Source organism: Haliaeetus leucocephalus, unplaced genomic scaffold (genome assembly GCF_000737465.1).
Source record: "Haliaeetus leucocephalus isolate CR32 unplaced genomic scaffold, Haliaeetus_leucocephalus-4.0 Scaffold226, whole genome shotgun sequence".
NCBI classification, from domain to species: Eukaryota; Metazoa; Chordata; class Aves; order Accipitriformes; family Accipitridae; genus Haliaeetus; species Haliaeetus leucocephalus.
The window spans coordinates 362,053-378,265 of NW_010972662.1; the positions used below are offsets into that span (position 1 = coordinate 362,053).

Sequence of the window (16,213 nt, forward strand, 5' to 3'; positions counted from 1 at the left end):
AGACTCTGAAACAAACCGTGTTCTTGTCCTTTGCTTTTTTTTTCCCCTTTGTGTTTTGCTGGCCAGAGAGAATCCGTGGATGAACTGGGGAGGTGAGGGGTGCTCCGCTCCCCGTGCAGCCGGGAGCGTTGGGCTCTTACGGCAAGGCAGCCGCTCCGCCTGGAGCGTCCTGGCAAAGCAAGGGACCAGCCCTGATTCAAAGGCACTTTGTAAGTTTTTAAAGTGTGAGCGCTCAAAAGGAAGTGCTGGGGAGCTGCCCCTGGCTGCAGTGATGGTGATGGGGGGTGTTATGGCTGTGCCACAGGAGCCCCCTCGTCCTGCCAGGCTTGGAGCACAGTGGGGAGCCCAGCAGATCCGGCTTGCGGCAGGGGACGGCTGCTGTGGAGTGTGCAAGAGTTCCTGGGCAGGCGGCCAGGAGCGTTTCCTCCCCGCCGCTTTCCCATGGCTGAGATGGGCTCCGAGGCTTGAGAAAAGCACCAGGGGCCACAGAGAGGAAGCTGTTGGGAGCCTTTGCGCTCCTCAGCTTTTTTGGATGCAGCTGCTTTTCCACTGTCGCTCTTGGGGGGAAAAAAAGAAGTAAAAATATGTGTATATATGATGTGCAAGGCTGCATTTGGGCAGGCCTTGATAAGGTTGCTGCAGCATTAACATATCCAAATATCCAATTGCTTAATTTTATAAGTCCCTTGAAATGGTGCAGGGAAGAGCTCAAGATCTCTAGGCACTTGCAAATCCTATTTCAGGCAATTAGGAAGAGATGGTGCGATAGGCAGGGACTGCGGGCAGGTCCCAGCAGGGCACCCGTGTGATTTGCCATTTGCAGGTGCTGGAAGCAGCCGTCCGCCCGGGGCGGGCAGGCAGAGTCCCCCTGCCATGGCTGGGGACAGCTGCCAGCACCGCTTACTGGTGAGGCTGGAGCCGGCCCTGGAGCACGCTGCGAGTGCTGGGATTGCTTGAGGCTCTGCAGGCGCTTGGCAGGAGGAGGTGGGTTGGAAAATACCTGCAAAAGGTGGGACTGCTCCCCGGCTGCTGAGCCGCAGGCGCTGGCTGGCCCCGCTGCCACGTCCCCTGCCTGCCCGGGGGACGACTTGGGGCCTTCTGCAGCCAGACTCTCTCCTGCTTCTGCTGGTTCATCCCATCCACGCTTAGGTTACAGCCCCTTTTGACAGTGTTTTTCCTCTTCACCCCAAACGGAAGTCCATGCACCCTGCCGAGGTGTTTCTGGAGTGGAAACGTGGCCGGGCTGGGCACTGTGTTGCTTTTCATCGGGGCTGCTCCTGCAGCAGCGCCGAGGTGAGGGGGTTCCTGCTGGGCTGCGATACAGGGGTGGGTATCACAGTGGGCATCGCTCGGAGCCGGGGCCGAAGGAGACCTGGAGGCACCGTGTGTGCACTGGGTGTCGGGTGCGATCTGGAGCACGGGTGAGAAAGGAGAGGCTGAATCCAACCCCGTGTCGCTGCGTGCTTTTGGCTGCCTCCCTTTGCTTTGGGGGTGGCGTAGGGTAGGGCTGGGAAGGCTGCAGTATGGCAGGGACAGGCTCTGCCCCTGGGCTCTGGGGCATCTCTGCTGGGAGAAACCAGTGTGCAGGTGCCAAAGGGCCACGCTGCTGGCCCAGCAAGCAGTGGGACAGGCAGTCACCCTCAAACTGGACCTGCTCATGTCTCCCGATGCTCTTGATGGGGTGCGCTGGGAGGGCGCAGTTACGGACTGAGGCTCTGCTACCCAGGTCTTGACTTTGGGTGGCTGTTTGGTGTCTGTAGGCAAGCAGAGCAACACTGAGCTCTGGCCCAAGGTCTATCATGCAATGCCTGAACTCCTCGGTTAAGGGGAGTGGGATGCCATAACGCCCAGTGCGGCGCTTCCCACGAGCGAACAAGGTGAAAAACGCTCTGTAGGTTGGCGAGGGGTTGCAGGGCCCATAGCTGAGTTTGGGGAGCTGTCGCTGATGATGGCTGCTGGTCTGTGGTGGGACAGAGGTGGTGATGTGCAATGGGAATGAAACAACTGAAGAAGTCAGGGCAGGTGGATCCGGGGATGACAGTGTGTGGTTTCCGTCAGCTGATTGCTGCTGCTGCTGTTTGTCTCTTCCTGACTCTGATTTAATTAGAAAGCAAAGCCTTGTTCCTGGTGAAGGCTGTTGGAGTGTGGGCTGGAGAGAGGAATGCATTTTGGGCTGGGTCTTTGGGCTTGAAAAAAAGGTGACTGCTTGGGGCTGGGCACCCTTGTCTGGGATGGCGGCTAGCAGGCAGTAACACCCAGCTTCACCTCTCCCGCCTCTGGAGTACCAGCACCAAAGTCCCAAGCCGTTTTCCTCGTAGGCATCCCTCTCGTCAAAGGCCATCTTGTCATGAATTTGGAAAGAAATCCCCCGCCTGCCCCTTCTGTACTTCCTCGTCCGGGAGCTCCTGCTGCCCTGCTTGTGCTGTCTGTGCCCTCCAGTGTGGAGCATCCCCCGGGAGGGCTCAGCTCCTGCCGGCACCTCCCGGCTCCAAGCACCGCACAGCTGGACCCTGCCCTGCTCCCTCTTTCCAGATAATTAAACACTCCCTCTCCTCTGCAGGAGATATTCCCAGCCGGTGTCAATCCGGAGCAGCGGCACGCTAATTCGGAGCAGAGAGAGCTCTACAAGTGCTTCCCTCCACCGGGTCCCTGTGGAGAAGCAGCGGGGCTGATTAATTGATTGCTGGTTTGCTTCTAATGCAGAGCAGAGCTGGAGGCAGCGGGGCTGCTGTGAAGCCCACCCCGTCCCCCTCCTCGCTAATTAGCCCCTGTGCATGGCTGTGGTGAAGCTGGGGAGGGAAGCGTGTGGTTTCTCTTCTCGGCACCTGCCAGGCTGCTATTGTCTTCCCCTTTTGTTTCGGAGACCTGCCAGAAGCTGGCACGAGGTCTGGAGGTGGGTTCGCAGCCTGTGCCCGCTGAGAGTTCGGTGGGGTTTTTATTAAGATGGGGCTGTTGGTGTGCTCTCCCAGTGCCTGCTGCTTGCTTGTGCTCCAGCCCAGATGGAGAAATGTCCTGCAGCCTGGGTGGAGAGGGAGCTCGGTGGCTGCCGGGTGCGTGGAGGGGACAGCATTTGGGAGCGTGCTGGGATGCCGGCACTTGTGGTGCAACTTGGTGCTCTGCAAAACCGGAGCTTGGAAACAGTGAAGACAGCAGGTTCGGTTGCTTGCAGAGAGCCCGTTTCCAGCCTGGTGCAGGGGAGGCAATCTAAAAATACAAGCTTGTTTGCCTCCAGCTGGAGTTGATTTGGGCATCCCTGGTTGTTGCTGGAATGCAGTGGAGGACAGCTGAGAGATGGAAGTTTGCAGACTGTAATTTCGCTGCTCTTCCTTCCCCACCCCGTTCCTAAAAGGCAACAGCCGGGAGAAACACAGAGCAGGAGGATGGTATGTTAGAGCTCGTGACCCACTTTGCTCAGAGTTTCCAGGACATGATTCACCTTTTCCCCTTCACCGAAAGGAGACAGGGCTGTGTAGCTGCTAGAGGGGATATTTAGAGATTTATCTTTGCTGTGCAGCAGAGCCTTTATGCATGGGAAACCAGCACAGCCCCCTGCTCCCGTCTTGGGCAGCACTCACTAAAAGAAACATGAAATCATGTGGTTTCTCCTGTTTTGGTCTTCAGCCTTGCTGTCCAAGTCCTCTTCCCTGGCTGGGCTGGAAGTTGATGGAGAAGAGCTTGCTGCTGTCCCTTCTCCCTTCCCCTCCAGTCGGCTCTCCTGTCCCTCAGCACCCCTGGGCTCTGGTCCGAGCTGGTGGCTCGGCTCAGGTGGACAGTGTGGTGAGATGCTTCAGCCAGGCTGTAGTAGCAGTGTTGGGGTGATGTGCCCGACTCCCCTGGGCACCCGTTTCTGGTGGAGAGGAGCTGCCCGGGAGAGCTGCTCTCTCACGTCTCTGCTCTCCTCTCTCCCAGGTACCAGACCACCTTCCCTGGTTTTTGATGCTGAATCAGGATCGTTTTAACTAAAGATGGAAACACTGGAGTCAGAATTGACCTGCCCAATCTGCCTGGAGTTATTCGAAGACCCTCTCTTGCTGCCGTGCGCCCACAGCCTCTGCTTCAGCTGCGCCCACCGCATCCTCGTCTCCAGCTGCTCCTCCAGCGAGTCCATCGAGCCCATCACTGCCTTCCAGTGCCCCACGTGCCGCTATGTCATCTCCCTCAACCACCGGGGCCTGGAGGGCCTCAAGAGGAATGTGACCCTGCAAAACATCATTGACCGCTTCCAGAAGGCATCCCTGAGCGGCCCCAACTCCCCCAGTGAGAGCCGCCGCGAGAGGACATACCGCAACAGCCCTACCATGTCCGTGGCCGGCGAGAGGATCGCCTGCCAGTTCTGCGAGCAGGATCCCCCGCGGGACGCGGTGAAGACGTGTATCACCTGCGAGGTGTCCTACTGCGACCGCTGCCTGCGGGCCACCCACCCCAACAAGAAGCCCTTCACCAGCCACCGTCTGGTGGAGCCCGTGCCCGACGCGCACTTCCGAGGACTCACGTGCTTGGAGCACGAGAACGAGAAGGTGAACATGTACTGTGTTGCTGACGACCAGCTCATCTGTGCCTTATGTAAACTGGTGGGCCGCCACCGGGACCACCAAGTGGCATCCCTCAGCGATCGCTTTGAGAAGCTGAAGGTAAGCACCCGGCGCGGCCGCAGTGAGCCGGTGGGCGAGGGTGTCTGCAGGGGCCGGTATTTGCTGAGGGATGGTTGTCAGAGCAGAAGCTGGTTCCGGATGCCCCAGGCGGCACCTCTGGTTTAAGCCAAACGACTCCTGAAAGATGTAGGCTGTAGGATGCAGCTTGTGGGCTCTGCCAGGACCCTGGTACTGGGAGGCTGAGCTGGGTCTCGCTTGTGCAATTAGAGCAAAGTCTTTGCCAGTTTTTTTTTCTCCTGCTGGTGTGTGTGTGCCAAGCCCAGGCACTGGACCTTCACCCCAAACAGCCAGACAGCGAAACACCATCAGGCACCGAGGTGCCCTGTGGCTGTTGCCTCAGGAGGGTGGCTTTCCCCCAGCGTTCGTCCTGTCCTGTGAGAGCTGGGGTGGCAAAGAGTGGCCTGGGGGAACCTGTGAGCATGATCCCCTGAAGCTGTTGCGCTCGGGCTGTGCCTGCTGAGCCCTCTTGGAGGATGGGAGCAGGACAGGTTGGGCTGTGGGCATTGCCTCTTGGAAAGCCACTCTGCAGGCTTCTAGCCTGCAGGCTGCGGTGTGTGGGAACCCTCCTGTTGTCCATAAAACCTCCCCTGCAGGCTTTACCCATGCCTGAGGACCGCTGTCCCCCAAGAAGTGCTCCGGGGAGTGCTTTCATGTCCTCCTCGAGCCGGCTTGCTCAAAGCTTCTCCACTGTGAGAGAAGAGGGCCAGGCTCTGGGAAGTAATGGGTGATGAATGGGTCGGGAGCAGCCCTGCTGAGAAGGACTTGGGGATGCTGGTGGGTGAAAAATTGGACATGAGCCATCAATGCGTGCTCACAGCCCAGAAAGCCAACCGTGCCCTGGGTGCATGGCCAGCAGGTCGAGGAAGGGGATTCTCCACCTCTACTCCGCTCTGGTGAGACCCCCCTGGAGCTCTGCATCTGGCTCTGGGGTCCCCAGCACAAGGAGGACGTGGACCTGTTGGAGTGGGACCTGAGGAGGCCACAGAAATGATCTGAGGGATGGAACCCCTCTGCTAGAAGAAAGGCTGAGAGAGTTGGGGTTGTTCAGCCTGGAGAAGAGAAGGCTCCGCAGGGAGACCTTATTGTGGCATTTCAATAGGTAAAGGGGGCTTCTGAGAAAGATGGAGAGAGAGTTTTTACCAAGGCCTGTAGCGACAGGACGGGGGCAATGGTTTTAAACTGAAAGAGGGTAGGTTTAGGTTGGACATAAAGAGGAAATCCTTTATGACAGGGGTGGTGAGACACTAGAACAGATTTCCTGGAGAAGCTGTGGATGCCTCATCCGTGGAAGTGTTCAAGGTCAGGTTGGATGGGGCTTTGGGCAGCCTCATCTAGTGGAAGGTGTCCCTGCCCACAGCAGTGGGGGCGGACTAGATGGTCTTTGAAGGTCCCTCCCCACCCAAACCCTGCTGTGAGGCAGCGATGGAGCTCTCCTCTGCTTCCCAAGCACCCCAGACTCCTCCTCTGTCCTTCACCCTCCCACGGGATCTCAGTGCTTCAGCTTTTTGCAGATGCCATCCCTGGAGGGGCCGTCCTGACCCGTCCTCTGTGTCTCCCAGAGGGAGGGTGCTGTCTTGCGGAGAAGGTGGCTGGAGGCTGGCCAGGATTTGGAGGCTTCTGAAGACCCCCCCCCCCCCCCCCCCCCCGGTCCTGTTGGCTGGGGTCTCCCTTCCACCTGCGTCCTCCCGAGACCAGTGTTTCCAGCAGCAGGGAGCTCCTGTGGTGGGGAGCCTCTTCTCTATGACAGCCCATGCTTTCCATCCTAATTTCCCCTGAGCTGAAGCGGCAGAAACAGGCAATCGTTCTCCAGCTCCCTTCGCTTGTAGCATGTATTGATCCGAGCTGAATTACTGTTCTGCTGCTCTTCAGGTAGGAGAGAGCAAACTTCCCAGGGATCCCTCTGGAGTACTTTGAAGCTTAATTTTTATGCAGTGGCTGCGGTTGTACTGAATATTGTGTGAACCCGTATGGATGATGTTTGACCTATATAAAGTTAGAAATCCCTCTCTGTCCCCTGTGCATTCCACATGAGTCTGCAAAACACTTTTAATATTAAAAAAAGAGGAATTAAAAAAAAAAAAAGCTGGTCCCATTAGAGGTCACGCTGGTGAGGCTGTAACTGTGGCAGCAGTCATATTCCCATTATAACCCTTCTCCTGTGTTTCCAGCTGCTTCTTCCTTGGTCCATTCTCCCTTAACATTCTGGGCTTGTTCTGACCCAAAAATGCTTTTCTTGGTTCTTTGTCTTGTTAATGTTTTGAACAAAATTAATCTGTCTGCTGTTATGTTTTTTAAGGGCAGAAGAAATATTTCTATCACTTTAGCAAAAATATAGAAGACTTTTTTTATGTTCAGGCCAGATTATTTTTTTCTTCCTTTTCTTTCTGGGCATCAGTTTGTTTAAAAGAAAAAAATCTTTCTAGATGTCCAGTTTCCTGGGCTGGTTTCCCACCTGCCCTTCTCCAAAATCTCTCAAACCCAATGTGACATGCCCAGTGATGTGACTTAAAACATCTGTGGCGGCAGGAGGAGCGTGCTGTAGGATGTCCCGTACTTTATTTCTGTCTCCCACCATGTTCCAGCCGCAAGGCCTGCCTTTCAGTAGGTGCTGCCAAATGGTTATGGTGCCGGTGTGTGCCCGCGAAGTGTCTGGGGTCCGTGGTGGCTGATATTTGCCTTCAGACCTCGGTGTGCCTGTCTCGTCTTCGCATCTTGCCTCACCTAAGCTTCCCCTGGTGTGTGGAGCAGTGCCAGCAGCCTGGTCCTTAGTCCAGGACATTCTTTTTCCATGAGGAAATGTCTCAATTAGCAAATTGGAAACCTTAGAAAGAAATGACCATGTATGTTTGCGTGCAGTAAAACCCAGGGATAGAAATTAAAACCCTTTTAATATTTTCCCCCTAATCTGGCCCGTGTCAGCTAGCCAGGCAAACTTATCTGAAGACAAAAATGCTTGACAACCTAAACCGTTTCTTCAACCAGCCAAATTTTGCACATTGCCAGAACACCATTTACTTTTTTTCTTTTAATAACAGTCTTAAGTGATTTTGGATGAGGAGGGAAGCTCTCCTCTGCTCGAAACATTCTTTCTGTGCTATTCATCCTTCCCAGCTCCCCGTTCCACTGCAGGAGCTGTAGCTGAGTTGGGGACAGGGGAGAGGACAGTCACGCTGCCTCTGCCTGAGCTTGCCTGCTGGTGGCAGATGTGGCTTTATCCTATGTGTGGGGGGACCTCAGTTGCGTGTCTGTAATCCCTGCCTCTGGCCGTGCATCGGTTGGGCTTTTTTTTGGATGGTGCTTTTCCTAATGCTCTACTTCCACCGCAGGAATTGCACGGGATCAATGCCGAGCTTTACCGGCAGAGTCGATATTTGCATTAGTATTTTGTGTCGTCTTCCTCGTACAGCTTCCGTCTATAGTTCTGACCACAGCGTGGTCTCTGGCAATATTTGAAATCCTTGCAAGGATCTAAAATACTTGCAATCATTAAAAATGTGCTGGGATGGGAGCACTGGCGGGATGCAGCTGCCCAGGAAGCTGCAGCTGATGGAGCTGGCTGCTCTCTCCTGCAGCCGCCTTGCCCCCCAGGTCTGCCCGAAGTCCCCCCCCGTGCCCCACGGCAGGGCTCTGCCCCCTCCTTTCTCTCTTTAAGTCATTAATCAGGGAGTTACGTTGCAGCCAGCCTGCTCTTGAAGTTCCGCGGTACGCTTGGGCGTCAAGCAGCGAGCAGTTGCTCTTAATCTCCGGCTTTGATCCTGTAGCTAGAGTGAGCTGGAAACGCCTTTCAAGTTGGTTTTTTTTGTTTTTTTTTTTAATGGAAAATTGGGTTTTGAACCGAGTAACTTCATTTTGTCAAACAGGCTGTGCTTTCCACAAAAATCTTTGGTGGGGAATTTTTTTTTTTTCCTCTTTAGAAGAGCTGAATGCCTGAAAACCATACTGTTGTGTCTAAACCCTAAACCATCTCCCAATCCTCCCCTTCCCCTCTGAGCTTATTTTACATCAGAAATCTCTAGTGCGTGCCTGCAGTGTGACTTTCCCATGGAGAGGCTCTGCAATGATCTGTCCATACCATATTATACACCTCAAGGTGCTTTAGGAACCATCTTTAATCCCTTTAACGCATATTATGGATTTTTACTTTGTGCATCTTCAACTCCACTTGTTTATATTATAAAGAAGCTAGTAAGTGCGAGCAGTTTTCCTGAACTGCGGTAAATCCGAGTCGTGAACATTGCTGGGCTGAGGTTTTGGACCTGCCCCGTGGTTGCTCACATAATACCCATTGCTTTGGGATAAAGTAGTTCTTGCTCTGATTATGGTGCTGTTTGCCAGTGCATAATTCTGCACCCTGTTCTTTCAAGCCCACGAGTTGGCTCGTCCATAAAAGCAACTTTGCCGTGTGCTTCACCTCGGACATTGGCAGTTGCCTGCCAGCGCCAGCAGCCGCTGGCAGAAATGATGCAAACGCCAGAGATGCTGACAATGCAGGATAAACCGCAGTTATTTTCAACCCTGGCTGTCCAACACTGCTAGATTTGCTGTGCCAAAAGCATCCACCTGTTTTTAAGATGGACAGAGAGGGTTTTCCCAGCTCCCCTCTCCTTTACTGGGACTTGCAGCCTAGCCCTTATTGTCAGATGGGAACCAGGGTCTGGGAGCATCTGAAATTAAGAGGGGACCGTGCAGTATGCCAGGCAGGACAGGGCGGAGGTTGAAGTGCTGGGCTCGCCCGTGCGGTGCAGGAGCATGTCTGGGAGCTTTCCAAAGCTGGGATGCCTGAGATGGATGCAGCAGCATCCTTTTTCCCTGGGAAGGCTCCACATCAAGGGTTGTCAGCTACAGAGATGATGAGGGAAGGGAAAACCAGCTCTTTGGATAGAAAAGTGCTTCATAATAAAGTGGCTATTTCCCAGCGCTGCACTTGAGCGCTTGGAGAACTGCAGATATGGGAGATGAAATACTTTGTGGTAGCATCCTGCCAGGCAAGTGGTGTGGGTAAGGACAGGCAAGCAGGTGATGCGAGAGGGACCCGGAGGGAAGGCAAGTGAGAGGCACGATGCTTTTAAGAGGTTGGATTTCTGCCCATGTTTTCTGCTTGCTTCGAGGTTTCGGTGTTTGCTCGTAGCAACCTATTTGAGTGGGTCCTGCTGCAGTGTGACCCACGGTGCTGAGGCTCGTGCTGAAATATTCACGTATAATCCTGCGCCGATGGATACTTCTCTTCAACCAGAAAGGCTTGCCTCGTGCTGCCGCCTTTTATTCATTTACAGGTGCAATGGGTAGAGAAAGAAGTGCTCCTTCCCTTCTCCCTCACCAGGCAAGGTGGCATTCACATTAACATTTACACTGGTAAGGGAGTGCGGGCATGTGTCTCTGCTTCAAGCTGGCCTGCCCAACCAGAGCCTTGAGAGAGGGCACGTGCTGGGCTCTTCAGGCAGAGACTTGGCGTGCTGCTGGTTGAGGACTCATCTGGTGACATAATTATGTCTGTGCAGAGCAGGCAGCTCCAGCAAACGCTCGGCTTTGAAGCGGCACCCATTCAGCTGGGAGAAGAACCTGGTGGTGCCTTCAGAAAGTGGGCCTAAGTTAACATTGCACGTTTTAAGGTGTCTTGGTATCTCTTGTCCTCTTGCTGCTCACCTTACAGGTCGCTGGCTGCCCAAACGCCCCCCCGGCATGAGCTCTCAGAGGTCCTGGGGTGCCACCTGAGCGTGTCTTTTGGGATGTGCGTTGCTTGGAGTGCCCTTGCTCAGCCTTGGACCACCAGTCCTGCCGCGTTGTGCAGCCCTGCTTGCGGTGGTGAAGCATCCGCCAGCAGTGCGGACCGGGCTCGCTCGTTGGTGGCGTTGGCCTCTGCTTCCCCAACCCAGCGGGCAGCGCGGGCACTCCCGATGCGTGAGCTTGGCTGTGAGCAGTCGAAGTGCATCAGGATTTTGGTGCTTGTTTTCCCTCTCTGCATGTTCAGGAAGGGTCGAGATGTTGAACACAATCAGTGGCAAAGAAGTCCATCAGCCTGGGTTGATGGCTGAAAATCGACATTAAAGATCAAATTAAAAATGTATGTAGATTAAGAGCAAAACTAATGGCTTGACCTAGATAAAGCGAGCGCCTAGGACAGCAGCACATTATCTGCCGAGTAAAATCTCGGCCAATTATAAATTCAGATTGCTTGAAACTCATAATTACAATCCTCTCTGCGGAGCGCTGCCCTGCCGCGGGTCCTGCCTGCACTGGCAGTGGCTGCCGCCGTGCCGGGGCCGGGCACGAGGTTACGCTGCGCAGTGACTCCCTGCGAGGGAGACATTACAGCAAGAAAGGCTTTGACTGAAGAGCTCTGGCTCGCTCCTTCTGTCTGTGATTTGTGGTGGAAGGAGTTTTAAGAGAAAGGATTTTGCCTTAATTATTCTCTCCTGTCCTTTGGCTCTCACCTGCTCTGTTCCCTTTGCAGGAACCGGATAAGGGCCAGCTCAGAGGAGGCTTTTCCTTTGCTGTTGCTGAGGCTTCTGTTGATTGACAGGCTGGGAATACAAAAAAAAAAAAAAGGTGTTTTGTCCCACTTTTATATCCGCTCTTTGCTAAAGAAAGAGCAATAAGCCAGGTGGAAAGCCCCGCTGTCTGTTATGCTTCAGAGAGGTATGCTGCCTCCAGTGGGTTTATGTGAGTGGGACTCAAGATTAAAAAAAAACAAAAAACTCCCTGTGCTAGACAAATTGTATGCAGAAAGCTGATAGTTATTCCAAGGCTCTTAAGAGAGTGGTGGGGTAGAAAAATGAGGAAAAAAAACTTCCTTCACGCTGCAATATAGGACTTCTTTACCTTGGGACTTGTGAACATGTTCTCACTTGCGCTGTGTGAGTCACTGAGATTGCCGCTTAATTTATAATTTACTGTGCTGCCATGGGGCTAAACTGAATTTTTATACATATATATATATATTTCCCCCACACAAAGAAGAGTTAGCTGAGAATGATGGTTACAATTGTGACTGCTGTGACTCCTACACAGAACATGGGGGGCTGTTACCAGCAAAAATAGAGAAAGCTGTGGTTGTGTTGTAGCTGTCAGCTCCTTTACCCTTAACCAGCAGCAGACATGGTTTTGCTGCTTCTCTTTGAGACCAATTTAGAGAAGGACATGCAAACCCAGCTGAGGCTTGCTCCAGACCAGGTTTGTGGTGGTGGGAGCTGGATTGGCCCTGCTGCTTTGGGGACCCTGGGAGGGTGACACGTGGTCACCTGCGGATGCTGCAGCCCCAGCTGTGCTGGCAGAGGGGCTTTGAGCCCCCTTGGCTGCAGCCCTGGCTTAGCCACAGTTCAAGCTTGCCTACAGTGGTTGCAGTACTGGTGCAGGCAAGTCCTTCCCTCGCAGCTGTGCTGGAGAGCCAGGTGCCTGCACTGTGACCTGCCACAGCTTTGGGATGATGAACTGGGGCTGCAGCTGCTGAGGTTATCGATGGGTGTTTTGGGGGAAGCAGAGCCCCTGCCTTCCCCTGCCAGCTGGCTCCTCAGCCTTACTTGCTGTTTCTTTTGCTCGAGTCCAGGCATCTCTACTCCCCAGCAAACTCCTGAGGCTTTTTAGCATCGTCTTTTTTCTCCTAAGGCACATAGACAGTGGGGGGGAAGAAAACCATGGTGTGCTTTTATTATTATTTCGGGTTGAGTTTGTAATCTAGTGACTGGTTATAAGAGATGTTTCTGAGCAGGGGAAACCTGTGGTCCAAAACAGGGTCCCCAGTGCAGGGTTATCGGTCCCATCGTTTTGTTTGCAGTGGCAACTGAATGCCTTGCAAAGCAGCAAGCACTTAACTGATGTTGAACACATGCAAAAGAGCATCTTGCCTTGTCCCTGATGCAGACAAAGGCCTTTGATCCTCGGCCAGGTTCCCATATCAAGGGATTGCCCCTGCCTCTGTCTAGCAGTGCAGTGTGCCCTTTGGATGTCATGCAGCCGGAGTCAGTCGTGGCTATGGCTTGGATGCCGAAATTGCAACCCGTTGAGGACCCCTTAATGGGAAATTGCGAAAGGTCCTGGGAGGTCTGACACACCTGCATGAGCCAAGGGCACCTGCAGCCGTGCTCGGCCCCATGGAGGGGACAGGCCCCAGGATGTGGTGTCCTCTCCCCAGGGACGTGGAGGCCGCTCGGATGCAGGGAAGCTCCATGCACTGGAAGCTGTAGCTGTGGAAATAAGGCTGGCAATAAATAAGGTTGAAAGTAAAGCTTAGAGCTGTGGCCCTGTTTTCTGGTGGGGTTTGGTGGGTTTTTTGTGGGTTTTTTGTTGGTTTTTTTTTTTTTGCATGCTAGTGGGAAGCATCAGCAATGCAGGGTGGTCTGCACGTGGGTCTGTCCACCTTCGAGCTGCTGCCCTGGGGTCGGAGAAAGCCCCAAGAGGCAGGAGAAGGCTCATGAGTACGTCTGGGGCTGGCGTCACCTCCCCGCAGCCGGGGCTGCCCTTACCCTTTTGCTCAGATTGCACTGAAAACGCTCACTTGATGCGCATAGCAGGAGCACGTCACCCAGTCGGCCACCACAGCGTAACGCGCCCTGGGGCAGGTGGGAGCACGGCACTGCTTTGGCTGTAGCATTTAGTATGAGTCCTATGGAAACACAACATCTTCCTGGCTGCTTTGCCCCGTGATAGGAGTGGGATCAAAATGAGCCCTGGTGTCTGATGTAGCTCCCAATTTAAGTTTTCCGTTAGCATGGAGGGCACAAGTGTTGGTAACTGCTTAAATATCGATCATTTGTAGGTCACGGGGACCAGAAATTGTCACTGAGTGCTGGGATCCTTGTTTTGTTTTGTTTTTTTCCCCAGAAATCTGCTTGGGGGGAAGGGGGGAAGGGGTTGGATTTTTTCTTTCCTTTTTTTTTTTTTTAAACTAAGCTATTACGAGTCTTGAGATAGCAGACTTGAGGAACTGTGTTGGTTAGGTTAATCTCTTGCTTTTTCCAAAACTATTTTCACATCCAAGCCAATTTCAGTGTTACTATCTCAAGAGCAGCTTGAGCTGGAAAATGAAAGTGCAAAGCTGTGCAAAAATCACTCACAACACTGTGTTTGGGATGAGGCTAAAGGATTAATCTCCAGCCTTTGTGTCCTGCGAGATAGCAGGCCAGAACTGAAGTCTATGGAAGAAGCAAGATGGTAAGCAGATGAATTTATTTTTAAATAATAGGTGTCACCTTCTATTAACTTCCCCTCCCCTCCAAATGCCTTAATTTCAAGAAGTGGCTGGTGGTCAATCGGTTCACCTGTTGCATCAGCCTCAAGCAGTAGGAAGTGATGAAGGTGATGGTTAAGGATATGAATGAATTTCACCCTTGTTGGGCTTGATAAACCAAAATTCATGGCTCTTATCAGTTGTGTGAGTGTGGGACTGTGAGCGCAGGACACTGCTGGGGAAGATGCTCGTGGGGGCTGGTGGGCTTGGAGAATTGACTTGGAGAGATGAAGGCAACAAGGAATGTGCCATTGACCCGCTGCCTGGCAGCGCTCGGTACAGATCCCTCGGTTAAGGGATGTGGCAGAAGGTGAGCGGCCATGCCCAGGACAGCAAGGTCAGAGGAGCAAGGGAAGGGCAGATGTGGGATGTTGGGGTATCCAGGCAGCAGCTCTGGCCCTTCAGCTCCTTGCTTTTCAGCTCCTTGCTTTGGGAGATGTCTCACTTGGGAAATCGCCAGCTTTTGATGGGAGAGGGGCTGCCAAGAGCGTCAGACAGCATCTTCCGTGTCCTGGCTTTCGGGATGGTTTTCAAAGGATGCAGCTGACTTGAATGCCGCATCTCTGCAATCTTGCAACCAGCTTGTGCCCGCGCCTGCCGCAGCCTCGCCTGCAGCCTCCCAGCTTCTCCCAGCTTGAGGGCTCCTCCAGGCCTTCGTAGTGGCAACAGCAAAGCATCAGATATGCTTTCAAAAGCACAAAGAAGAGGAATAAAATAAAAGTCCCTGAACCTTTTGCCATCAATATTGGCAACACACTCAGGATGAGTCCGTGTGGGCCACGTTTCTGCTTGTGCATGAGGATGAGGCCAGAGGATGCTTGGACCACATTATCACTTGCAGGGACACCACTGATGTCCCTGTGCCATCCCTTGCACTCCTTACAAATAGTATTTGCAATGGTGGTTTGCTTTAATTTTAATTAGCTGCTCCTCTCTGGGCTGCTGGCAAGATGCTGGCATGGGCAGTGGCCAGACAAGGTTTTGAAAATACCAGTGTGCAATGCCAAGAGCCATTCAGCTGGTCCAGGGGCTGCTGTGCCTCTGGTGCTGCTTTCCCGGTGGAAAATGGCGTGTTTTGCACTGGTGGGGTCTGCACTTCCTTACCACACTGCCAGGTACCCAGCTCAAGGATGCTGTAAATAAATAGGACTTGAAACATGACATTTCCACTCAGGGGGCTAACCAGAAATGAAAACGCATCCAAGTTACCAAAGGGGGATGGGGAGTTTTTTTGGCAGACGTTGTTGCACCAGTAAATCAGAAATGAAAAATTTATACGTGCATCAAATTGTATGAGTACAGCAGCTCCTGATCGTTAGGTATTAAACTCTTGCTTAACTTTATACCTTACGATGGTTGACTCTTACACAGTGATTAGTTGGGTGGGAATAATTTGTGTGGAGGTGCTGCTCGTGCCTCCTGCTGGCGCTGGGCAGGATGTAGAGAGAAATGCCGGTGCTGGAGGTACACAATTTCCTGCTGAAAAGGACTTGTGGAGGAGCTGGGGTACGTTGCAAGGGAAGGAGCTTTCTCCCTGCTGCAAGAACCTGGCAGAACCTGGGTTTTATGACCCTTTGTGAATGTTTTCTTGCTCGTGTCCTAGACCTTGGGGCTTGAAGACTGCCAAGAACACTAATGATGAGCAGGAAAAAGTCTCTGGTTCTCACTTCCTTGGAGAGGGGTATATCCCTGGGCTCCAGGAGGAGGGAGACATGAAAACGAGCAGGAAAATGTTAGGCAGCAGCATGCATCCTGCTTGGGAGCTGGGCTTTTTGTGGTGGCCCAGGTCCGTGCTGGGACCTCGTCGCTGCCTCTGACGCAGCTGCGGCCGCCTCTTTGAGACCGCTGGCAGTGCTGGTGCCTTGATCGTCTGGACAGCAGTCTGGCAACCTCAACTCAACGTTGAGTTTGGGAGATGCTGCCCTGTTGGTTGTGCCAATAGGTTTTACTCCTGATGCTGTTTTGCACAACTCCATCAGGTGGTGGTTGCTGTGGACCTGAAATAATGTGTTCAAATGCTGCAGAGTCCAGCTGTGGCTTTTACTGGGCTCTTCTGCAGTTAGCGTGGTGTCCATCAAACGGGCTTGTGTGTGAGGCGACAGGTTTAGCAGTTGAGTTTAGCAGTGCTATTTCTGGAGAAGGGGAGTAATCTCTGAGATCTAATACTTAATATGACTTTCCAGCATAAACAAATCCATGCCAGTCCTTGAGCCATGGCCTTGTAGTTTTTCAAGCCAATTTATCTTCCCATCAAACCTAATCTATGTTCCAGTCATCCCTTGTCATGTGATTTAACAGATATATTTTTTTCCCCCCTCTGTCAACAGACTTGTTGACA

At 53.1% G+C, this 16,213-nt stretch overlaps 1 protein-coding gene across 2 annotated transcripts in view; it reads left to right on the forward strand.

Annotated features, from left to right (window-relative positions):
- The first annotated feature begins 3,915 nt into the window (after positions 1–3,915).
- MID2 (midline 2) overlaps positions 3,916–16,213 on the forward strand; it is a 90,026-nt gene continuing 77,728 nt past the window's right edge. Inside the window, exon 1 of one of the 2 annotated variants that reach the window (XM_010567098.1) lies at positions 3,916–4,631. In XM_010567098.1, coding sequence (XP_010565400.1) covers positions 3,966–4,631 — 666 coding nt within the window. In that variant the 5' untranslated portion in view covers positions 3,916–3,965. The remainder of the gene's footprint in view (positions 4,632–16,213) is intronic. The other variant, XM_010567099.1, reaches the window with a different exon arrangement.